The sequence below is a fragment of the Hyperoodon ampullatus genome, assembly GCF_949752795.1.
Source record: "Hyperoodon ampullatus genome assembly, chromosome: 2".
In the NCBI taxonomy this organism is placed as follows: domain Eukaryota; kingdom Metazoa; phylum Chordata; class Mammalia; order Artiodactyla; family Ziphiidae; genus Hyperoodon; species Hyperoodon ampullatus.
In genome coordinates, this window is record NC_136915.1 from 109,491,840 (window position 1) to 109,517,101 (window position 25,262).

Consider the following 25,262-nt stretch of genomic DNA (forward strand, 5'->3'; position numbering starts at 1 on the left):
AAGCTCTGCTGTTCTTGCCTCCGAGCCAGCATTATGCCAAGTTCCTCCACACCGCGAGGCGCCACCCTCTCCCCAAGCCAGCAGGAGGGGCGTCAGGCCGCGGCCCGGACCCCGGGCCAAGGGCCGGGAGAGATCTGAGCGTCCGGGCCTCAAACACCTCCGGGCTGGAGGTGGATCGAGAATCAAGTCCGGGCGTGGCGGCCTAGGGTGTCTCAGCCGAATTCTTCCATGCAGCCGGGAGGCTGGGTGTCCGAACCGCGTAGCGGAACTACAACTCCCAGGACCACAGCTGACCGGACTTCCGGAAGCCAAAGCCCGGCGGGGAGGAAGCTGCTGAGATCCGGACAAGAGGCCGGGGGTTAATTTAGCAAGAAAAACGGGGGGCGGGAAGAGCTATAGTGCTAACCTGTCAATTCGCTACCATGAACGTGGTTTTTGCTGTGAAGCAGTACATTTCCAAAATGATAGAGGACAGCGGACCGGGCATGAAAGTACTTCTCATGGATAAAGAGACGGTGAGTTTGCTTTTGCTCAGTGTTTGTGAGGGAATCCTCCTCCCTTGCAATAGCTGGTCCCATTCCACTGTAGGATTTAGTATTTAATTAAAGATTTATAAGTGAGGGTCAGTTCAGTGTGGAACTGAAAGGTTGTATAAAGCTTGCCTAGAAGGTTTTCAGTCTGAATGGCTCTAACCACTGCCAGAGGTTCTCGTACCCAGAACAATTTATTGAAATCAGAAATCATTTTTCTAAATGCCTCTGCCAAGAAATAATATATAAGACAGCGCACTTGGAGGACTTTGGGATGGTCCTGTTATTTCCACTCAGCGTTATGTTTTTAAAGGAAAGCTGTCAGGGCTCAAACTGAGGTGACAGGTTATTATTTATTGGTCACAAAATTTAAAAAAAGAACTCTTTAAGGTGATGGGAAATTTTTTATTTGGAAATTTATGGGTTGTTCGTGTTCAGAGAGAACGTTTCATTTTGGTACATTACTTATTATTTTAGATGCTCAGTAAGTGTTATTACATATGTTAGTATTTAAGTTATCCAACTAAGTAGTATTAATGAAAAAAAATTTTAAGGCTTAGGTATGGCTGCTTGTTTTTATTATTCTGGACTAGCATAATATTAGTTAATTCTTTTTCTTTACAGACCGGCATAGTGAGTATGGTATACACACAATCGGAAATTCTCCAGAAGGAAGTGTACCTTTTTGAACGCATTGATTCTCAAAATCGAGAGGTCATGAAACACCTGAAAGCAATTTGTTTTCTTCGACCTACAAAGGTACTACGTAAACAGCTGCTGTCTGCTTAGGCAAATACAGCACACTATGATCTGGAAGTATTATTAAGGCAAAATAAATTTATATTATCATCATTTGTGGCATCATAATTATCCTGGTTTATCAGAGTTATAACCATGACTCTCCTCCTTTCCACATCTCAGTCACTGCTTACAGCCAGTTTTTCCTTCAAGATGTCTTTAAGGTTCTCAGCTACTTCCAAAGCCACTAACTATCCCAACAGAGACCCACATCACTTTATTCCTGGATTAACCTCCATACCTATCACACTGAACACCATTGCCATTTATTTATTTATTTTTAAATTTTTGAATTTTATTTTATTTATTTTTTTATACAGCAGGTTCTTATTAGTCATCAGTTCTATACACATCAGTGTATACATGTCAATCCCAATCACCCAATTCATCACACCACCACCACCACCTCCCACAGCTTTCCCCCCTTGGTGTCCATACATTTGTTCTCTACATCTGTGTCTCTATTTCTGCCCTGCAAACTGGTTCATCTGTGCCATTTTTCTAGGTTCCACATATATGCATTAATATACGATATTTGTTTTTCTCTTTCTGACTTACTTCACTCTGTATGACAGTCTCTAGATCCATCCACGTATCAACAAATGACCCAATATCATTCCTTTTTATGGCTGAGTAATATGCCATTGTATATATGTACCACATCTTCTTTATCCATTCGTCTTTCGATGGGCATTTAGGTTGCTTCTGTGACCTGGCTATTGTAAATAGTACTGCAATGAACATTGGGGTGCAAGTGTCTTTTTGAATTATGGTTTTCTCAGGGTATATGCCCAGTAGCAGGATTGCTGGATCATATGGTAATTCTATTTTTAGTTTTTTAAGGAACCTCCATACTGTTCTCCATAGTGGCTGTATCAGTTTACATTCCCACCAACAGTGCAAGAGGGTTCCCTTTTCTCCACACCCTCTCCAGCATTTCCTGTTTGTAGATTTTCTGATGATGCCCATTCTAACTGGTGTGAGTTGATACCTCATTGTAGTTTTGATTTGCATTTCTCTAATAATTAGTGATGTTGAGCAGCTTTTCATGTGCTTCTTGGCCATCTGTATGTCTTCTTTGGAGAAATGTCTATTTAGGTCTTCTGCCCATTTTTGGATTGGGTTGTTTGTTTTTTTAATATTGAGCTGCATGAGCTGCTTGTATATTTTGGAAATTAATCCTTTGTCCATTGAGTCATTTGCAAATATTTTCTCCCATTCTGAGGGTTGTATTTTTGTCTTCTTTATGGTTTCCTTTGCTGTGCAAAAGCTTTGAAGTTTCATTAGATCCCATTTGTTTATTTTTGTTTTTATTTCCATTCCTCTAGGAGGTGGATCAAAAAAGATCTTGCTGTGATTTATGTCAAAGAGTGTTCTTCCTATGTTTTCCTCTAAGAGTTTTATAGTGTCCGGTCTTACATTTAGGTCTCTAATCCTTTTTGAGTTTATTTTTGTGTATGGTGTTAGGGAGTGTTCTAATTTCATTCTTTTACATGTAGCTGTCCAGTTGTCCCAGCACCACTTATTGAAGAGACTGTCTTTTCTCCATTGTATATCCTTGCCTCCTTTGTCATAGATTAGTTGACCATATGTGCATGGGTTTATCTCGGCTTTCTATCTTGTTCCATTGATCTATATTTCTGTTTTTGTGCCAGTACCGTATTGTCTTGATTACTGTAGCTTTGTAGTATAGTCTGAAGTCAGGGAGCCTGATTCCTCCAGCTCCGTTTTTTTCCCTCAAGACTGCTTTGGCTATTCGGGGTCTTTTGTGTCTCCAGACAAATTTTAAGATTTTTTGTTCTAGTTCCATAAAAAATGCCATTGGTAATTTGATAGGGATTGAATCTGTATATTGCTTTGGGTAGTATAGTAATTTTCACAATATTGATTCTTCCAATCCAAGAACATGGCATATCTCTCCATCTGTTGGTATCATCTTTAATTTCTTTCATCAGTGTCTTATAGTTTTCTGCATACAGGTCTTTTGTTTCCCTAGGTAGGTTTATTCCTAGGTATTTTATTCTTTTTGTTGCAGTGGTAAATGGGAGTGTTTCCTTAATTTCTCTTTCACATTTTGCATCATTAGTGTATAGGAATGCAAGAGATTTCTGTGCATTAATTTTGTATCCTGCAACTTTACCAAATTCATTGATTAGCTCTAGTAGTTTTCTGGTGGCATCTTTAGGGTTCTCTATGTATAGTATCATGTCATCTGCAAACAGTGACAGTTTTATTTCTTCTTTTCCAATTTGTATTCCTTTTATTTCTTTTTCTTCTCTGATTGCCGTGGCTAGGACTTCCAAAACTATGTTGAATAATAGTGGTGAGAGTGGACATCCTTGTTTGTTCCTGATCTTAGAGGAAATGCTTTCAGTTTTTCACCATTGAGAATGATGTTTGCTGTGGGTTTCTCATATATGGCCTTTATTATGTTGAGGTAGGTTCCCTCTATGCCCACTTTCTGGAGAGTTTTTAACATAAATGGGTGTTGAATTTTGTCAAAAGCTTTTTCTGCCTCTATTGAGATAATCCTATAGTTTTTATTCTTCAATTTGTTAATATGGTGTATCACATTGATTGATTTGCATATATTGAAGAATCCTTGCATCCCTGGGATAAATCCCACTTGATCATGGTGTATGATCCTTTTAAAGCGTTGTTGGATTCTGTTTGCTAGTATTCTGTTGAGGATTTTTACATCTATATTCATCAGTGATATTGATCTGTAATTTTCTTTTTTTGTAGTATCTTTGTCTGATTTTGGTATCAGGGTGATGGTGGCCTCATAGAATGAGTTTGGGAGTGTTTCTTCCTCTGCAGTTTTTTGGAAGAGTTTGAGAAGGATGGTTGTTAGCTCGTCTCTAAATGTTTGATAGAATTCACCTGTGAAATCATCTGGTCCTGGACTTTTGTTTGTTGGAAGATTTTTAATCACAGTTTCAATTTCCCTACTCATGATTGGTCTCTTCGTATTTTCTATTTCTTCCTGGTTCAGTCTTGGAAGGTTATACCTTTCTAAGAATTGGTCCATTTCTTCCAGGTTGTCCATTTTATTGGCATAGAGTTGCTTGTCGTAGTCTCTTAGGATGCTTTGTATTTCCGTGGTGTCTGTTGTAACTTCTCCTTTTTCATTTCTAAGTTTATTGATTTGAGTCCTCTCCCTCTTTTTCTTGATGAGTCTGGCTAATGGTTTATCAATTTTGTTTATCTTCTCAAAGAACCAGCTTTTAGTTTTATTGATCTTTGCTATTCTTTGTTTGTATTTCATTTATTTCTGCTCTGATCGTTATGATTTCTTTCCTTCTGCTAACTTTGGGTTTTGTTTGTTCTTCTTTCTCTAGTTCCTTTAGATGTAAGTTTAGATTGTTTATTTGAGATTTTTCTTGTTTCTTGAGGTAGGCTTGTGTAGCTATAAACTTTCCTCTTAGAACTGCTTTTGCTGCATCGCATAGGTTTTGGATCATCGTGTTTTCATTGTCATTTGTCTCTAGGTATTTTTTGATTTCCTCTTTGATTTCTTCAGTGATCTCTTGGTTATTTAGTAACATATTGTTTAGCCTCCATGTGTTTGTGTTTTTTTACTTTTTTTTCCCTGTAATTCATTTCTAATCTCATAGCATTGTGGTCAGAAAAGATGCTTGATATGATTTCAGTTTTCTTATGTTTACTGAGGCTTGATTTGTGACCCAAGATGTGATCTATCCTGGAGAATGTTCTGTGCGCACTTGAGAAGAAAGTGTAATCTGCTGTTTTTGGATGGAATAGCCTATAAATATCCATTAAATCTATCTGGTCTATTGTGTCATTTAAATCTTGTGTTTCCTTATTTATTTTCATTTTGGATGGTCTGTCCATTGGTGTAAGTGAGGTGTTAAAGTCCCCCACTATTATTGTGTTACTGTCGATTTCCTCTTTTAGAGCTGTTAGCAGTTGCCTTATGTATTGAGGTGCTCCTATGTTGGGTGCATATATATTTATAATTGGTATATCTTCTTCTTGGATTGATCCCTTGATCATTATGTAGTGTCCTTCCTTGTCTCTTGTAACATTCTTTATTTTAAAGTCTATTTTATCTGGTATGAGTATTGCTACTCCAGCTTTCTTTTGATTTCCATTTGCATGTAATATCATTTTTCATCCCCTCACTTTCAATCTGTATGTGTCCCTAGGTCTGAAGTGGGTCTATTGTAGACAGCATATATATGGATCTTGTTTTTGTATCCATTCAGCAAACCTGTGTCTTTTGGTTGGAGCGTTTAATCCATTCACGTTTAAGGTAATTATTGATATGTATGTTCCTATGACCATTTTCTTAATTGTTATGGGTTTGTTTTTGTAGGTCCTTTTCTTCTCTTATGTTTCCCACTTAGAGAATTTCCTTTAGCGGTTGTTGTAGAGCTGGTTTGGTGGTGCTGAATTCTCTTAGCTTTTGCTTGTCTGTAAAGCTTTTGATTTCTCCATCGAATCTGAATTAGATCCTTGCCGGGTAGAGTAATCTTGGTTGTAGGTTCTTCCCTTCCATCACTTTAAGTATATCATGCCATTCCCTTCTGGCTTGTAGAGTTTCTGCTGAGAAATCAGCTGTCAACCTTATGGGAGTTCCCTTGTATGTTATTTGTCATTTTTCCCTTGCTGCTTTCAGTAATTTTTCTTTGTCTTTAATTTTTGCCAATTTGATTACTATGTGTCTCGGGGTGTTTCTCCTTGGGTTTATCCTGTAGGGGACTCACCGCGCTTCCTGGACTTGGGTGGCTATTTCCTTTCCCATGTTAGGGAAGATTTCGACTATAATCTCTTCAAATATTTTCTTGGGTCCTTTCTCTCTCTCTTCTCCTTCTGGGACCCCTATAATGCGAATGTTGTTGCATTTAATGTCGTCCCAGAGGTCTCTTAGGCTGTCTTCATTTCTTTTCATTGTTTTTTCTTTATTCTGTTGCGCAGCAGTGAGTTCCACCATTCTGTCTTCCAGGTCACTTACCCGTTCTTCTGCCTCAATTATTCTGCTATTGATTCCTTCTAGTATAGTTTTCATTTCAGTTATTGTATTGTTCATCTCTGTTTGTTTTTTCTTTAATTCTTCTAGGTCTTTTTTAAACATTTCTTGCATCTTCTCGATCTTTGCCTCCATTCTTTTCCGAGGTCCTGGATCATCTTCATGATCGTTATTCTGAATTCTTTTTCTGGAACGTTGCCTATCTCCACTTCATTTAGTTGTTTTTCTGGCCTTTTATCTTGTTCCTTCATCTGGTACATAGCCCTCTACCTTTTCATCTTGTCTGTCTTTCTGTGAATGGGGTTTTTGTTCCACAGGCTGCAGGATTGTAGTTCTTCTTGCTTCTGCTGTCTGCCCTCTGGTGGATTAGGCTATCTAAGAGGCTTGTGCAAGTTTCCTGATTGGGGGGGACTGGTGGTGGGTAGAGTTGACTGTTGCTCTGGTGGGCAGAGTTCAGTAAAACTTTAATCTGCTTGACTGCTGATGGGTGGGGCTCGGTTCCCTCCCTGTTGGTTGTTTGGCCTGAGGCAACCCAACACTGGAGCCTACCTGGGCTCTTTGGTGGGGCTAATGACAGACTCTGGGAGGGCTCACGCTAAGCAGTACTTCCCAGAACTTCTGCTGCCAGTGTCCTTGCCCCCATGGTGAGCCACAGCCACCCTCTGCCTCTGCAGGAGACCCTCCCACACTAGCAGGTAGATCTGGTTCAGTCTCCCCTGGGGTCACTGCTCCTTCCCCTGGGTCCTGATGCGCACACTACTTTGTGTGTGCCCTCCACGAGTGGAGTCTCTGTTTCCCCCAGTCCTGTTGAAGTCCTGAAATCAAATTCCACTAGGCTTCAAAGTCTGATTCTCTAGGAATTCCTCCTCCCGTCGCCAGACCCCCAGGTTGGGAAGCCTGATGTGGAACTCAGAACCTTCACTCCAGTGGGTGGACTTCTGTGGTATAATTGTTCTCCAGTTAGTGAGTCACCCACCCAGCAGTTATGGGATTTGATTTTACTGTGATTGTGCCCCTCCTACCATCTCATTGTGGCTTCTCCTTTGTCTTTAGTTGTGGGGTATCTTTTTTGGTGAGTTCCAGTGTCTTCCTGTCAATGATTGTCCAGCAGCTAGTTGTGATTTTGGTGTTCTCACAAGAGGGAGTGAGAGCACGTCCTTCTACTTCACCATCTTGGTTCAGGGCCACCATTGCCATTTAATCTTACATACTTATATCAGTGTTTTGAGTCTTTATCATTTTATTCACATCTATACTCAGGAACCTTTAATGGCTCAATTTTACTTCCATGATTAAATTTATATTTCGTAGCCCTCAGAGCCCTCCTTTAGCTCGTCTGGTCTGCCCTTATGTATTCAACCTCATATGTCCTACCTCTGCTCCTCCACTGCAGCCAGATAGGTCTTTTTATGATCCCTTTACATGCTCATTCCTGTCCTCTGTTTGTTCTCTTCCCCAGATTAAAGATTCTTTAGCCTTCTGTCAGTTTTCAGCCATCATCTTCTAAATCTAACTTGAGTCCTCCTTTAAAAATCCTTTACTATTTCAATCTTATTTTTTATGTTCTCTTGTTTTATATTCATGTTCTTAACTCCAGTGCTTGTACATTATCTACTTTCCAATATACAAATCTGACCATGTCACCACACTTGAAATCCTTGAATGATTGCTCATTGCTTTTATGATAAAGACAAAACTCCATTAAGTGTGGCCTGCAAGGCCCTGTATGGTCTAGTTCCTACTATTTCTATAGCCTCATTTCAAACCATTCCCCTTTTTGCTCTTAGCCACACTAATCTTTCAGTCCACTGTATTCTGTCATGCCGCAGGACCTTTGCACAGGTTCTTCTCTTTGCCTGGAACGTTTTCACTCCCTCAAGCAAATCTTTCCTGGCCTTGCTGACCAGGTCAAACTCCCCTCTCATAAACACTTATAGCACCATCTTCCTCTCCCTATTACTTGTCATGGTTGAAGTCTTATATGGTTTGTGTGATTAATTAATATGTCTCACCTACTAGCAGTAAGCTCCAGGAGAGCAGAGATAATGTCCATATTTTCACACTGTTATGTCCCCAGTGCCTACCACGTAATGGCTACTCAGTAAATAGTTCCTGAATTAATTAATACATCAATTAATTCTTTGATACAGTAGTTTCCAATTGTTTCATATTAGTCATGAAATTTTGGCTCCGGGAGGGATCTTAGAGATTATTAGTCCATCATTTCCTAACATTTTTTATTAGAGAAGCTCTTTCAACGCCATATGTATGTTCTCTCAAACTCAAAATGTGTTGTTAAAAACAATTTTTCCTTAAGATTACATTATAAAGTTAATTTTTAATGTGTTTTTTAAATTTAAATGACAGTTTTTAAAGTCTCTTTCCCATTTAACAAGCAATATGTATTACTTACATTACTTTTAATTCTGTAAGGAAATGTATGGTTTTTTAACATTCAAAAATGATATTTTATATTATGTATAATTTGGGGATCAACTTTATACTGAAATTTAACCATATGTTATAGTATCAAAAGTAGATAAGACCTGCATTATGTTTCTATGTAATTGGAATTATTATGTTTTGACCATTTGAAAATCAACTGTTTTTTAGTTCTAAATTTCATGTTTTATTTTTAAATAATGTAATTATACAAAAGGTCTTAGCCTACTGTTTGCAAATACTTCACAAATATTGCAGTTCTGCAGCCTCTGGTCCCAATTAGTTAAAAGCCCAAGTGAATATATTTAACTATATTTTCTCTTGAATGTTGGTTTTTAAAGGACTAGACACATTTTGATGTTCCACATAAGAATTTTGATCAGATGAATAAAATTTATAAACAAACAGCCTGAGGCAAATTTTCAGAATTATTATCTACTTTATGTTGTATTTCAACATCTATGTCCTTTATATTTTTTAATCTTAATTTGGCCAAGGCAATGCAGCTAGTTAATGTTACATATGATTCCTGATCATTATATTCAATGTGGCTCTTTTTTATCCCCAGCCCTCACCCCTCCCAACATACACACACTTAACCTAGACCTCAGCACACAGTAGGCACTCAGTAAATACTTAAAGAAATCAGTGGATACGTATTTATTACTTTTTCACTTAAGCAGTTCTCATATTTTATTTGTTTGTTCTTTTCTTTTCTAGGAGAATGTGGATTATCTGATTCAGGAGCTCCGAAGGCCCAAATACAGTATATATTTTATTTGTAAGTATGTTATTTCACCTGTTCAATCATGTAACTAAATCCTAGCTAATATGTTCTATTGGTTACTTCATATCATCAGTAAGTTAATTGAATCCATCACTGTAAGAGTCTGGTGAGTTTTTTTGTCATTTCAAAGTATTAAAAGTGTTGGACCAGCATTCTGTTTCTGAGAGCTAAATGTGATTTCCACTCATCATAGACTGCTTAGGTTAAAAACAAATTTTTTTTTTTTTTTTGCGGTACGCGGGCTTCTCACTGCTGTGGCCTCTCCCGTTGTGGAGCACAGGCTCCGGACGCGCAGGCTCAGCGGCCATGGCTCACAGGCCCAGCCGCTCCGCGGCATGTGGGATCTTCCCAGACCGGGGCACGAACCCACGTCCCCTGCATCGGCAGGCGGACTCGCAACCACTGCGCCACCCGGGAAGCCCAACAAATTTTTTTTTTAAGTTTTACTTTGCCCTTCAAGTTTCTTTGTAAGTCAAAAGTTGTAAGTAGTCAAGTTTCACATTCCACCTTTGCCAAAAAAGTATGTATACTTATTTCTATTTTACACTTTTATGAACTGAGCTATAGAAGCTGATTTATTTATTTGGAGGGAGGATATACTTGAGATTGTTGGAAAAGCAGAGATTTACTTTACATACCAGATGAAAACAGTCTACTTCTCTTTGCAACTTTATGTAATACTTGAAAGTACAAGTCATCAGGTAGATATCTCCTATTTGCATAACGTTTGGGGAGGGGAAAAGGGGTGGAGGCCTGGAAATAAACTGGGTTTGTGGTTACTATACAATTTATATGGATTCTTTTAATGTAATACATTCTGCTTTGGAAGTTACATCTTTTCTCCTCTAGATGTCCTTATTGATCTTCATAGCATTTGTATTGTTTACTTGAAGGCTTTGGAGTTTTAGGGTTTAAACTATAGTCTAAGATACATACTTTCTTCCGCATATACTACAATTTAATAATGGTACAAAAAATTAACATTTGTGATAAGACACTGTAGTTTATAAGAACTCTGTCATATTTTATTCAGCCCTTAAAACAACCCCAGGAGGTAAAAACAGGCAATTTTATTCTCTTCTGTCATCCTACTTTTGTTTTTGTTTTATTTTTGGCTAATAATCACGGGTTTTCTTTTTCAATTAAGCTTTTTCTTTTTCTTCTTTTTTCTTTTTTTTCTTTAATTTATTTGATTTTATCTTTGGCTGCATTGGGTCTTTGTTGCTGTGCATGGGCTTTCTCTAGTTGCTGCAAGCGGGAGCTACTCTTCATTGCCGTGTGCAGGCTTCATTGTGGTGGCTTCTCGTTGCAGAGCATGGGCTCTAGGTGCGTGGGCTTAAGTAGTTGTGGCATGCGAGCTCAGTAGTTGTGGCTCACGGGCTCTAGAGCACAGGCTCAGTAGTTGTGGTGCACAGGCTTAGTTGCTCCGCGACATATGGGATCTTCCCGGACCAGGGCTTGAACCTGTGTCCCCTGCATTGGCAGGCAGATTCTTAACCACTGCGCCACCAGGGAAGTCCTCGTTTTATTTATTTATTTATTTTTTTAATTACTGAGTAGTATTCCATGGTATGGATGTACCACAATTTGTTTAACTGTTCACCTGTTGAAGGACATCTGAGTTATTTCTAGTTTGGGCTAATACAAATAAAGTTGTTATAAATATTTGTGTATAGGTTTTTGTGTGAACATAAGTCTTTATTTCTCTGTAATATATAATACCCAGGGAGCAATTGCTGGGTCATATGGTAGTTGCATGCTTAGTGTTTTAAGAAACTGCTAAATGTTTTCTGACATGACTATGCCATTTTACATTTCCATTAGCAGTGTACAGGTGATCTAATTTCTTTGTATGCTCACAAGCATTTAGTGTTGTCCCTGTTTTTCATTTTAGCCATCCTGATAGGTGTGTAGTCATTCCAGTATTTTTTAAGTCTGATTACAAGCTAGGTACTGAGGACAGGAAAGTATAAAAACTTTTGTATTCAATGACACACATAGACACACACACACCCACACATATATTTATAGAGAGAGAGAGATTGATTCCCCATGCTGTCAAATTTATCTGGACATCCAAAAGAATTACTGTTTTGCTGAGTCTCTTAGCTAAAAATTTAATAGATCATGAGATGAAAGACTCCCTTTTCCTCTGAAAAGAGTTATTTGATGCAGTGGTTGAGATTAATAACCAAAAATAAGTCTAATATTTACTCTTCTGGTTGTAAAGTTTGTTTGATTTCGGCTATAAATCTATGAAGTCGAAAAAAAATTATATATGTTAAAGTAGTTAGCACTAAAGCCTAGGAAAAATGGACTGTTGAAATGTCTTGGGTGGAGCAATCAACTTCACAATTTTATTTGATTGAAATAAACTAAAATGAGTATATATAGTGATGTTATTCTTTACAGACTTTCAGCACAATTTATATTAATTAGCACAAAACTGGCCTTCTGCTCATGTCATTTTTAATTTTATTTTTGTATATTCTTATGTCTACTAAACATCTTGTATAACAGGCTCTTCCCTTCCTTTATTTAAAAAAACTTTTTTATTATGGAAGTTTTCAAATATGTAAAAAGTAGACAGAATAGTCTAATAAATCCCAATGTACCCATCACCCAGTTTCTACAGTTATCGTACCATGGCCAATCTTGTTTTAGCTATACTGCTATCTACTCCCCCATCAATATTATATTGTAGATAATCTAAGACATCACATGATTTCATCCATAAATATTTCCATGTGCATCGCTAAATGATAAGGACTTGTTTTTTTGTTTTTTGTTTTTTGTTTTTAAGAAGATGTTGGGGGTAGGAGTTTATTAATTAATTAATTTATTTTTGCTGTGTTGGGTCTTCGTTTCTGTGCGAGGGCTTCCCCTAGTTGTGGCAAGTGGGGACCACTCTTCATCGCAGTGCACGGGCCTCTCACTATCGCGGCCTCTCCTGTTGCAGAGCACAAGCTCCAGACGCGCAGGCTCAACAGTTGTGGCTCACGGGCCCAGTTGCTCTGCGGCATGTGGGATCTTCCCAGACCAGGGCTCGAACCCGTGTCCCCTGCATCGGCAGGCAGACTCCCAACCACTGCGCCACCAGGGAAGCCCCAAGGGCTTGTTTTAAAGAGTACCATTATTATATCCAAATAATGAAAAAAATTCCTATTTATTCAAATATTCAGTGTTCAAATTTCAAATTCTTTCATACCTTTTTTTTTCACCACTCTTTGTTTGAATCAGGATCATAGTAAGGTCCACACATTGCTATTGGTTGATATGTTGTTTAAGTTTCTTTAATCTTCTGTAAGTCCTCTCTCTACCCCAACCCCCATGCGGTCTATTTATTGAAGAAACTACATTGTTCTATTAAAGTTTCCCACAGCCTGGATCTTGCTGATTGCGTCTGCATGGGGTACTTTAACATGTTCTTTGCAATTTAAAATGTTCCCTCTGTCCTCTAGTTCTTGTAAATTGGTACTTGGATACAGAGGCTTAATTAGATTCAGATTTGATTTCTTTTTGACGAGAATATTTCATAGGTAGTGTTCTGTGCTTCCACTGATTGTCTCTTACTGTGATACTAGCAGAGGTTAATGCCCAATGCCTAGTTCCATCCATTGATTCATTAGGGGTTGAAAAAAATGATGGTGTTTTAATTCTATCATTATCATTCCTTTGCTTTTTTAGCTGGAAAATTTCTTTAAAGTGGAGTTTCCCCTCATCTACTGTTTGGTTATCTGGTGGTACAGTTTGCATATAAAAGGATAAAAGCTTACTTCTTTCCCAGTATTTGCTATTTTCAATATAATGATTTGGTTCCCTAGCATCCTCCAATGCCTACAATGATGGTTCCCTTCTTTTTTTTTTTTTTAAGTATTATGAATTTACAGATTTAAACATATTTGTGCTGTTCATTCCAATGTGAAGGTGTTTGACATATACCACAATGTATACTAAATTTCACTTAGTCTTTAGACTTTAACTGTCAGGCCCATTTATGTCTAATTGCAGCAGAGGTGATCTCCTCTGAGTCAACCACAACTTATATGCCTGTTTCAGATTTCAGTAATGTGATCAGCAAGAGTGATGTGAAGTCATTAGCTGAAGCTGATGAACAGGAAGTGGTGGCTGAGGTTCAGGTAAACATATTGGTCCTCTAATACATATCTTATATTGGCCCTTTCTAAAGATTTGAGTCTAAAAATATGGAAGGTGTTGTCTCATAAGAAAGGAAGCTATTGATCAGACACAATAAATATGCATTGCACCAGACTATACTCATATTTAGAAAGTTTGGAAGAGGTATCAAATTGAGTGGGAATAGAATTAAAGGAGGCAGTGGGAATGAGGAGATTGGAAAGGGACTGGATTGGTAGGGATGGTTTCACAGGGTTGGGGACAGAGCCAGATATGTCTTAATGCTAGTTTTATGAGCTATACTATAAGATTATTCATCTACACAGTTATAGTTTATGTCTGATTGGGAGAGAATAGGAAGTAAAGGATGTGAATGAGGTTTATTAAAGTTCTGTTTGTGATTATCTTGCTTTGGGAAGTAGTAAGCAGATTTGTCATTAGGTTAAAACTTGCAACTCCTAAATGTTTATTCTGCATGCTAAGTAATACTTCACATTAGAACATTTCATGTTACCTTTTCCTTCTTAAACCCTTTAGTGTTCTTGAATACATTTATCACAGATGTTTAAATACATTTATCACCTAAGTGAAGAATATCGTCCTCAGGGAAGCAAATAAACAAGTTTTGGATTTTCAGGAGGATGTGCTAGGTGATAAAGGAATGAAAAAAGAATGACCTATTTTAAATCATATTCTCCCTCATGAGAATACACTGGACAACAAAGTTCTTATTCATCTAACTGAGTGTAACATTGTATATCTTTAGCAGTGTTTTATTTTTACTAATTGATAAGTCTCCTTAAGTATGATATGTATATTTAAACAACTTTGTTTTTTGGGTTTTTTTGTTAAACATTTATTATTATTGCTACTATTTTATGATTATCTTATTAATTCCCTCACACTGACTATTGTTACTCAATTGTTAATTGATCAGTTTTTCTCTTTTATACCTGCATTTCCTCAAATTTGATTGTATCACATAGTATTATATCACACATGAAACATATTATTGCATGATACAGTTAGGAGTTTATGGAATGACTAACTGATCTTGGTGCTCTGTTCACAGGAATTTTATGGTGATTACATTGCTGTGAATCCACATTTGTTTTCCCTCAATATTCTGGGTTGCTGCCAGGTATGGAAAGAAAGGATTTTTTTTTAAGTTTATTTATCAGGTAGGAGTTAATTCAGTAAGTAATTGGACTTGTAAGATAAAATTCAAATATTTTCTCTGAATATATGTTTTAACAAAAAGGGTCGAAATTGGGATCCAGTCCAACTATCCAGAGCAACTCAAGGACTGACAGCTCTCCTTTTATCTCTGAAGAAATGTCCCATGATTCGTTACCAGCTTTCATCAGAGGCAGCAAAGAGACTTGCAGAATGTGTTAAGGTATGGCATTCTCTATCTCCAGTTCCAAAACATTAAGACCATTCATTTCTTTTTCATATTTCAGAAATTAAAGAAATATTTTATCTAAAACTAAGGAGATGATGTGTTAGGTTTACTGGCAAAGAGGTAGGCATTTGTAATTCAAGACCAAGAGCAACAAATTAGAGCTAAGATTCTTAGGCTTAACCCAAGAAACATTTGCAAGCTACTTAACTTCTTTTGATCCTTAATTTAAACCGCTTGTAAAATAGAGTTTCAAATCCTAACCCCTTAAACAGAAAGCTACTAAACTTTGTCAAGCTTTTGAATCCTTTTATGGAAGCCCTATGAAAGTGCAAGAAACTATCGTTAAATGTGGTTTTTGTGTATTAATTTTCTATTTATATCATCTCTGTCTGCTACTAATTGGTTCACCAAACCGTCTTTCTCTCTTACCCACAGCAAGTGATAACTAAAGAATATGAACTGTTTGAATTCCGGCGAACTGAGGTTCCTCCATTGCTACTTATTTTAGATCGCTGCGATGATGCCATCACCCCATTGCTAAACCAGGTGCAGAGCCCTTTGTTAGCATAATTAAAGGATGATTTCAAGTGGTATTCGCCAAAATGCAGATGTGGAAATGAACAACATGGTCCATTTACTTGCCTCCTTATTTTCAGCTATTCTTGTTTTTGCCTTGTGTTTCCTAGCATTCTGGTATCAGTGTTCTTCCAGCCACAGTCATCTTCAGCTCTTCTGCCTCATCCTTCCTGTCCCTTTCTGCCACCATCCCTAATTAAGGCAACTTCTGGGTCTGTAGATTCTATTTTTCCAGTGTCAGTTCTTTTCCATTCATATTGCCATTATCTTGGTGTATCTAATCTCTTATAGGAATCCTCAAATAGTCATCTTCTTGATTCCCCACTTTTAATTTCTCTCCACTCAAATGTATCTCACGGACACAATGTTGTTAAATTACTTTTACTAAAGCACAGTTCTGATCCTATTACTCTTGGCTTAAAAATCTTAATTGTTTCCCATTTGCCTACTGGATGAAATACAGAGTCCTGAACTTGGCATCCATGAGCCTTCACAATGTAGGCTCAACATTATAGAAAACCTGCAGCTCACTACTGTGTAGATATACCTCATGATTTCCTGCCATCATTTTATTCATGTTGTAACCTCTCTTTGAACTCTGGCATGTTTGGAATACATTCTCTTCCCATCTTCACCTCTCAAAATTCTTATCCTTTAAAACCACTTGAAACATTTTTAAGTGTTTTTGAAACATCTTATGTCTCATGCTGCACTTTCTATGTTGTACCTTTGATTGTTTTCACAGTCTCCTAGGTTATACATTCCTTCAAGGCAGACTGTGTCTTACTAATGTTTGTTCTTCTGTGAATACAAGCACAGTGCCTTACACTTTATAGATACTTTATTAATAGTGACTTTAAATTTATAGGAAAAGGCACAGTCTATATTTCAGTTCCATCCCAGCTTATAATAATAATGTTTTTTGTTTTTGTTTTTTTTTTGTGTGTGTGTGGTAATAATAATGTTAATGCTAGGGGAAATCTGTGCTGTGGAATGCAGCTTCTCTATGATATGATAGATAGCCTTATATTCCTAAACTTCAAAGTAATATAACTTTATATATTCTATATATTACATATTATATGTTACATATTTTATATACATTTTAATAATATAACTAAAGAAATTTTGATGATATAAAAAAGTAGAGGGCTTCCCTGGTGGCGCAAGTGGTTGAGAGTCCGCCTGCCGATGCAGGGGACACGGGTTCGTGCCCCGGTCTGGGAGGATCCCACATGCCGCGGAGCGGCTGCGCCCGTGAGCCATGGCCTCTGAGCCTGCGCGTCTGGAGCCTGTGCGCCGCAACGGGAGAGGCCACAACAATGAGAAGCCCGCGTACCGCAAAAAAAAAAAAAAAAAAAGTAGAAAGAAAAATAATTGCTTATAATTTAGTTTCCCAAAGAAAAGCAATCATTCATTCAACAGATTTCACTGAGGACCTATTATGTGCCAGGTACTGTATTAAGTACTAGAGATAAAAGGTTAAAAGATACAGTCTCTGCTCTCAAAGAGTTCATCATCCAATGAGGAGAAAGTAAACATCATTTTATTTATGAAGTATGTGCTAATGGCAAAAGCATGCACAGGATGCTGTCTATGGAAGCATAAAGCATTTTGTTGTACTTATTTTAAATGCTGTAATGAAACTTGCTTTTTCAAGGACTCATTGGCAAATATTTTAGGAAATAAAGCACCTACTTTTATAACCTCTGAAGTTATTTTAACAAATCTAGTATTTAGACTCTAGATTTAGAGGGTAATTTGCTGGAAAATACTTAATTTTCTCTGATGGACCTGTGACTAAAAGTAACCTGTTCTCCATAAAAGGTGAGAAGGCAAATTTGGAGGTTTCTCCTTTCCAGTTTTATAAAATAAGTAAGAATGGAAACCGGTCCTTCTTCACAATGCATATTAAGTAAAAATATAAAGTAAAATGGATTCAGAGGCAAGCTTCTGAATATGTGTGTTTTGATCAACTCACAAGGTTTTTTTCTGGTAATATTAGTGTTCCCAGGATAAATATAGCACCACTGAGATCTACAAGAACACACTTCTCATGCTGCAGAAAACCACAGAAGTGTACAGGAAATGGTACAGCTTGTAACTGCAGTACCAATATAGCCCTATCTATGAAGCCAAAAATATACTCTTAATTCACAGGCAAAAATTGGAGCTAATGATAGATCTAATTTGTTTTCTTTCTATCAGGAATATTAATTTGGCTGCCCTTCTTCCAAAAGTGTGAAATCTAAAAGTATTTTGACTGTCGGATGTTTAACCAATTAAAATGACAATCTTAATGCTTAGTATAGCACAAAGTATTAATAAAATTTGAGCTAAATAGAGAACCTCCATGTAAACAAGACTAGTTACTAAGAATGTTATCAGTTTTTATTTGTTTTCCTGAACGTTTACTATTTCCATGTTTTGTCAGTTACCAATTTTTTTTTGTCATAATTCTTTACTTAGTGGACATATCAGGCCATGGTCCATGAACTACTGGGCATAAACAACAATCGGATTGATCTTTCCAGAGTGCCAGGGATCAGTAAAGACTTGAGAGAGGTGGTCCTATCTGCTGAAAATGATGAATTCTACGCTAATGTAAGTGGTTTAAAATTCTTTTAAATTTTTTTAGTTGTTTTTATGTAAGAAGGTTAATATTGATTTGTTAGAATGAGAGCAGGTTTGGGATTTCATGTAGAAGGATGATAGAGGCATCCTGTAGATAAACTGCATCTCAAGGGAAGGCAGACTTTTTTTTGATCCTTTAACAATATTTTTTTCACAGTAATCACATACTTAGTTTTGTACTTTTAAAATTTATTTAAAATTTATTTACCAATTTATTTACTTCCCTCCTGTCCTTAGCCCTTTGTGAAAATGGTAATGGTATTCATCACCAGTGTCCTGGCCAATATCCAGATTTGGTAATGATAATGAAATTTTCTTGCCCTTCAGTTCTCACTGTATTCAGTGTTCTTTTTTACTTCTTTTAAATTGTCTGAAAGTCAGACTTGTTGATAGAACTGTGTTTCCAACTTCCTTTTTCACAGAATATGTACCTGAACTTTGCTGAGATTGGTAGCAACATAAAGAATCTCATGGAAGACTTTCAGAAGAAGAAACCAAAAGAACAGCAAAAACTAGAATCAATAGCAGACATGAAGGTAAATTGAACATGTACATGGATGATTAACATGCAAGACTTTGGAACTATTCATGTAAGCAGCATTTCTGGAATATTCTGGGTCTGATTTCTGCCTTGATTCCTTTTGTTTGGTTTGAGATTATTTTCTGTAATACTTCTCTTTAGGAAAAAATATAGTGAAAACTTCATAATAAGCCATGTACTTCTTTCCATTCATCAGTCATATTTGGACTATTTAAAGACTCAGTCTACTGACATATACTAGTTCTTCTCTTCTTAAGCATAACAAAATGCCATGTGATTGAAAGTATTAGATGCCTTAGTCTGGGCAGAAGAATAATCCCTGCCTTTTTTTTTTTTTTTTTTTTCCTTCTTCATACATGCCTATCCTCATCAAGAAATAACAGAACCCCCAATTGATGTTTTTCCCATGGCAGGCCTTTGTTGAGAATTACCCACAATTCAAGAAGATGTCTGGGACTGTATCAAAGCATGTGACAGTGGTTGGAGAGCTGTCTCGGTTGGTCAGTGAGCGGAATCTGCTGGAGGTTTCGGAGGTTGAGCAAGAACTCGCCTGTCAAAATGACCATTCTAGTGCTCTCCAGGTATCTATTCAATCCAATTTGATGAGCACCTACTATGTGTAAGGCACTGTGCCAGGCAGAGCAAGAGATACAAAGGCAAGTAATCCTTCTTAACCAACATGGAATTTACAGTGTAACAGGGAGTTGAGACAGAACACAAATTAGTATTATTTAAGATAGATGTATGATAAGAGGGACAGTAGAAGAAAAACGTGCAATCTCAAAAGGGTTCAGGCAATTAATTGAGTGTTTAGGAAGGCAGCCTAGTCAACTAGAAAGAATGCTAGACTAAAATCAGAAGATCTGAATTTCAGTGTTTGATTTGCCACTGCTGGCTTTGTGACCTGGAGCTGTTGGCTTAATCTCTGAGCCATTTTCCTCATTTGTTAAATAAGTATAATGATATTTATCTCACAGCGTTGTTAGGAAGATTTTAAAGGTATAATATATTAAAATGCATTATCTAGGTTCTTATTATTGAACATCTGCTGTTTATTCCACAAACATGTGAATGCCTGCTCCATGTTCATGGTGCTGTGAGGATCTAGTGGTACAAAAATGAATAAGATACCATCCTTTTCCTCAAAAAGTTCACATTTTAGTAGGGGAGAAAGAAATTTAAACCAGGAATTATAATATATGCAATAAGTGCTATACTAGAGGTATTACAAAGGGATATGAAAATACAGAGGAAGGACAACTGTTTTCCCTAAGGATGAATCTTCTTAGAGCTTCTTAGAGACAATGACATTAGGTTTGGTTCTGGACAAGTAATTAAGTAGAAGTGCACCAACCAGAGAAAAGGAAGGAAATTCTCAGCAGAGGGAATGCAGGCATGGAGATGTGAAAAAAAAAAACATTTTTTTTTTTTAAGGGAACAGAGACGAATTCACTGTAGCCAGTGCTGGATATAAGATGAGGAGTGGTCTTAGATAAGCCAGAAGGACAGATTGAGGCCTGGTTATGGCCACTGAAAGGAGGTTGGGCTTTAATCTTAAAATGATGAGAGCTATCAGAGGATTTTAGGAAAAAGTGACATAATCAAACCCTAGCCTCATGAAATTTACAGTACAAGTTGAAGAGACAAAACTAAAGCATGAGTAACAATTAGGCAGTGTTTCAAATTAATATTTAATTAAGTCAAAATTGTGGTACTGACTATAATTAAAGATTTGAGGTTATTAGGGACGGTTTCTTAGAGAAGGTGATATTAAGATGAACCATAAAGAATGAATAGAATCTGGAGGAGGATTTCAGCAAAGAAAAGATGCAGAACTATGCAGAAAATAATAAACAGCATGACCTGTTGAGAGTGGGTGTGCAAGAGACATAGGAGATAAAATTGAATTGGTAAATAGGAACTAGTTTACGAAGACGCTTGTAAGGGGGATTTGTACTTGCTGAGGTAGGCAAAGAGATCCAGTGTAGAGTCTTACGTAGAAGTTGATATGATGAAAGCAGTATTTTAGGGAATTTAATCCAGTACGGATGCTTTGGAGATGAAAAAAATTAAAGCCAGAGAGGCTAGAAGACTCATAGTGATAGTAGTAAAAATGTACAGAAGGGCAAATATGAAAGACATTTCAAAGGGAGAAAATAACTATTTAGTGACAGATTAGATATAAGGATAACAAGACAGAACAAATCAGAGATAATTCCAAAATTCCTGAGAAGTGGCAAAATGTGGTATCACTGAAAGTAAGTAACTTGGGAATGAGAGTCCTCTGGGAAATAGCTGTTTCTAAGCCACTTATTATAAGAAGCACATTTCCTTATTAATAGGACCCTATATTCTAAAACTTAGTCTCTTTCTTTCCCTGCTGCAATTCTGCTTTATAAAATAAAGCCAGCATGGTATAATGGAAACAACACAGGCTTTGGAGCCAGACTGTCCTGGCTTATGTCCTATCTCTATGTATCAAAGTTTCTCTGGGAAAGTTACTTATTTTGCCCAAGCCTCAGGGATAATGATTTCAAACTTTTAGGTTGTTATCAGGATTTAATGAGATATAAAATGCTTCCTATATGGTAGTTACTTTGTAAAGGTTAGTTTCCTTCCTCTAAGCATAATTTTTTAAAGATATGGTACAATCAAAATAAAGAAATTCACCGACCTGTGGTTGCTCTAGTTATACCAAAGTCTTCACTGTGATTTATGTTGATAGTTGTTGGTTTTTAATTTTTTAAAATGTTTATCAAGAGTTCCTCTGAAAACACCATCATTTTGAAAATCATAAAGATGCTATTGGCTTTATATTTATGAAAAGTACTTCTGTCAACACTTAATTTTATCTCTGTGTTCTTAAATCTTCACAAAGAACTTTTAGGCTGACTTTATATTTTTAGTTGTATTAAATGCTAATTTTTAAAATCTATTTTTTATTGAAGTATAGTTGATTTACACTGTTGTATTAATTTCTGCTGTATAGCAAAGTGATTCAGTTATACATATATCAACATTGTTTTATATTCTTTATATCATTGTTATGATAAACCATTATGGTTTATCAAAAATTCTAATTCTTAAATAGATAATATAAGTACTTGATGAAAGAGATACATAGTAAAAACTGAGTCTGTTAGTTTCGCTTGCATCCTTACAGTTATTCTGTGTATGTGCAAGCCTCTATGAGTGTGTATATTTCCTTCTCTCTCTTTTTAAAATTCAGATGATACCATACTGTACACATAGCTCTGCATTTTGCTTTTTCACTTAACTGTGTATCTCAGAGATTGTTCCAGACCAGAACCTAAACACTCATTCTATTAAATCACTAAATAGTATTCCTTTGTAAAGATGCATCACAATCTATTTAACTTGACCAAGTTACTTTAAACAACACTATTAATAACAGTTTATAGTTGGTTTGTGGGCCTAATAGAAGTATTCCTATGAAAACTTTTTATTTTTCTTAATAAAATGAATTTTTTTCTCTTATTAAGTAAAAACAGAATTGTGTCCTGTAACTAAATTTAAATTTCCTTATGTTTCTTTATTATTTTATTTTTCCCTTTAAAACAATAGAACCAAACTTAATCACTAGCCAATTTTAGTATCTTTATTTGTATCTCACCATATGGAAAACAGTTAGAAAAGGCTACTGTAATTCCTTGCCTGAAATCTTATTTTCTGTTCATTTTAAAAGAAAAACAGATACTTTAAAATATGAATTCCATTTGTGATCCACTTTATATTTTTAAAAATTATTTTTTGAAGGTTTTCTTGCCCAGGGTATTAGGGTTTTACAGTGAGCAGTTGATTTGGACTCCCCCATCATAAAGGATTTCTTAGACAACATGATTTAAATAGTCAATAAAGAGAACTTTTTTTTTTTTTTTTTTGTGGTACGTGGGCGTCTCACTGTTGTGGCCTCTCCCGTTGCGGAGCACAGGCTCCAGACACGCAGGCTCAGCGGCCACGGCTCACGGGCCCAGCCGCTCCGTGGCATGTGGGATCTTCCCGGACCGGGGTACGAACCTGTGTCCCCTGCATCGGCAAGTGGACTCTCAACCACTGTAGCACCAGGGAAGCCCCCAAAGAGAACTTTTAATAATGAGTAGATGCCAGGGGCCTGACCCCTAGATGGGTTACAGCATTCCTTGGCTTGACCTTAGGTGATAATAAGCAATGAATTGACTTTTGAGTAAAGATGAGGTTTGCTTTATTGAATAGTAACTGTATCATGGTGAGGCAAAAAAAGCTCATACATTGCTAAAAATTAACCTATAAATTGCTGCCACTTCTAACCAGTTACCCTACAGGGTAACAAAAAATTTGATTCAGAAGAATTTCACTAGAACCAAACTGCAATGTACTATCATTGAGACATATGCATAGCCTTGGAAAAGACTCATTTGATTAGTAAGGAAGATTTTTTTTCATACCATAAAGAGAAAAATCTTCAGAAAGTAAATAATTTCTCCCCCTTTTGTTGTCATATTACAGCTTTTCATTTGGGAGGAGGATCTAGTCTTTTTATATCCTTCTTTCCTCACCTTGGGTAAAAGATCTCAAATCATCCCATTAATAACGTGTAGTAAGGACAATAAATACTCATTAGAGAAATGAAGATAAAGAGTTCTGTTTGAAGCAGTATAGAATAGTGGCTAATAGCTTGAATCTTTGATGCCTTGGGTTTGAAAATGATTCTTAACCACTCCAAGTCTTAGTCTCTTTGTCTGTAAAATAGGGGGAAATATCAGTACTTACTTCAAAGATTTTTGTGAGGGTGTAATGAGCTAATACATGTAAAGCACTTAATACGGTACCTGGTACTTATAACATTCAATGAATATTAACTATCGCTATTTTCAGTATTATTGTTTGATGGTACATTCTCTTTTCTTTATGGCATCCAGGACATGTTTTTTAATTCACTCATGATCTTGGAACTCTCCCTGATTTTAGAAGGGTTTTTTTGCTTCTCATTAAAATTGTAAGAAAATTGTTTTGGATACATTGAGCTGACAATTTTACTTTTACCAACTAAGAGTAAAAATGATCTATTTCTCTCTAAACTATCATTTGACTAGTATTTCAGAAACAGTGTTGACCAGCAGAAGACCTACACCAAAGCTAAATTTGACTAGTCATTAAGTAAAAGAATACTGACTCATGTATTTACCAGTTAGTGGAATTGGGTCCTGCCTACTTTCTATCATTTTTCCTAGATAAGCTCTTTATAGTCCCATAACACTGTTCTCTCAAACTGTTAGATTAGACTCATTATTTAATCATATCAGCACATTGAAGACTTCCACCAATTTCATCTTGCTGTTCTAATCTGTTGGCTTATAATGCTATTCATTGAGTGTTTTACTACATTACTGTGATAGTTGATAACAAGGTACAGATCCTGTTCTTCAGTTTAAATTAAAGCAAAAAAAAATGGGGACTATCTTTTTTTTTTTTTTTTTTTGGCGGTACGCGGGCCTCTTACTGTTGTGGCCTCTCCCGTTGCGGAGCACAGGCTCCAGACGTGCAGGCTCAGCGGCCATGGCTCACGGAGCTAGCCGCTCCGCGGCATGTGGGACCTTCCTGGACCGGGGCACGAACCCGTGTCCCCTGCATTGGCAGGCGGACTCTCAACCACTGCGCCACCAGGGAAGCCCCCGGGACTATCTTTAATTGCAGACTTCAACTATAATTTGTACACTGGCTTAAAGTATAGGCATGTCATTACAAAAGTTTTTTCTTGTACTGCTATATCATAGTTTTGGCAGAAGAAAACAGAAAAGTATAAAAGTAGTCAGTCCAAAATAATGGAAGAATCTCTAAATATCAGAAGAGAAGAATTGTTTTTTAATCAATGTCTTTTGAATGAACATTAGCTCCTTTTTGAAACTTGACCTTCAAAGATAGTGTTTTTGCATTTCTTTTCCTATTTCTTCATTGTGCCTACACTAATGTTAGAATTTAGTGGAAGATTTTTGAATCCCATCTTCTTAAGTGGACAATAGTTTTCTGTTTCACTTTTTATTCAGCCATTGTTATTATGTAACAGTATACTTTTCTCCCTTAATTATCTCAAGGTTTACGGGAAATTTAATAAGAAAAGAGATACCAAAAAGTTCATTATATAATTCAGTCATATTTCCAACATATAAATACCACTGTGTAACACATACCTCCTATGTAATTAAAGTCTCTCAGATTCTTTTTCTCCTCTTCTCTGGTTAGTACACTGGAATCTCAATATAATGTATGTCACTGTCAGTCAAGTTGATGAGTCAAGTAGCCATGAGGGAAATAGTTCAAAATTAAGTCAAAGGATAACATGGGATCCAGGCAGACAAAAAGACCCTGCTTCTTCAAGGACTTACATAGCTGAAAAAGAAGAAAGAATTCAGCTTGTATCT

At 36.7% G+C, this 25,262-nt stretch overlaps 1 protein-coding gene across 1 annotated transcript in view; it reads left to right on the forward strand.

The window, feature by feature from the left end:
- Positions 1 to 392: 392 nt before the first annotated feature.
- The window catches only part of VPS45 (vacuolar protein sorting 45 homolog), a gene marked incomplete at its 3' end in the record, with an annotated part of 66,237 nt that continues 41,367 nt past the window's right edge, over positions 393 to 25,262 (forward strand). Inside the window, exons 1-10 of the mRNA XM_079697792.1 lie at positions 393 to 515; positions 1,155 to 1,289; positions 9,484 to 9,544; positions 13,610 to 13,689; positions 14,760 to 14,828; positions 14,949 to 15,086; positions 15,528 to 15,638; positions 18,138 to 18,272; positions 18,725 to 18,838; positions 19,257 to 19,424. Of these exons, the coding sequence (XP_079553918.1) occupies positions 423 to 515; positions 1,155 to 1,289; positions 9,484 to 9,544; positions 13,610 to 13,689; positions 14,760 to 14,828; positions 14,949 to 15,086; positions 15,528 to 15,638; positions 18,138 to 18,272; positions 18,725 to 18,838; positions 19,257 to 19,424 (1,104 nt within the window). The 5' untranslated portion in view covers positions 393 to 422. The remainder of the gene's footprint in view (positions 516 to 1,154; positions 1,290 to 9,483; positions 9,545 to 13,609; positions 13,690 to 14,759; positions 14,829 to 14,948; positions 15,087 to 15,527; positions 15,639 to 18,137; positions 18,273 to 18,724; positions 18,839 to 19,256; positions 19,425 to 25,262) is intronic.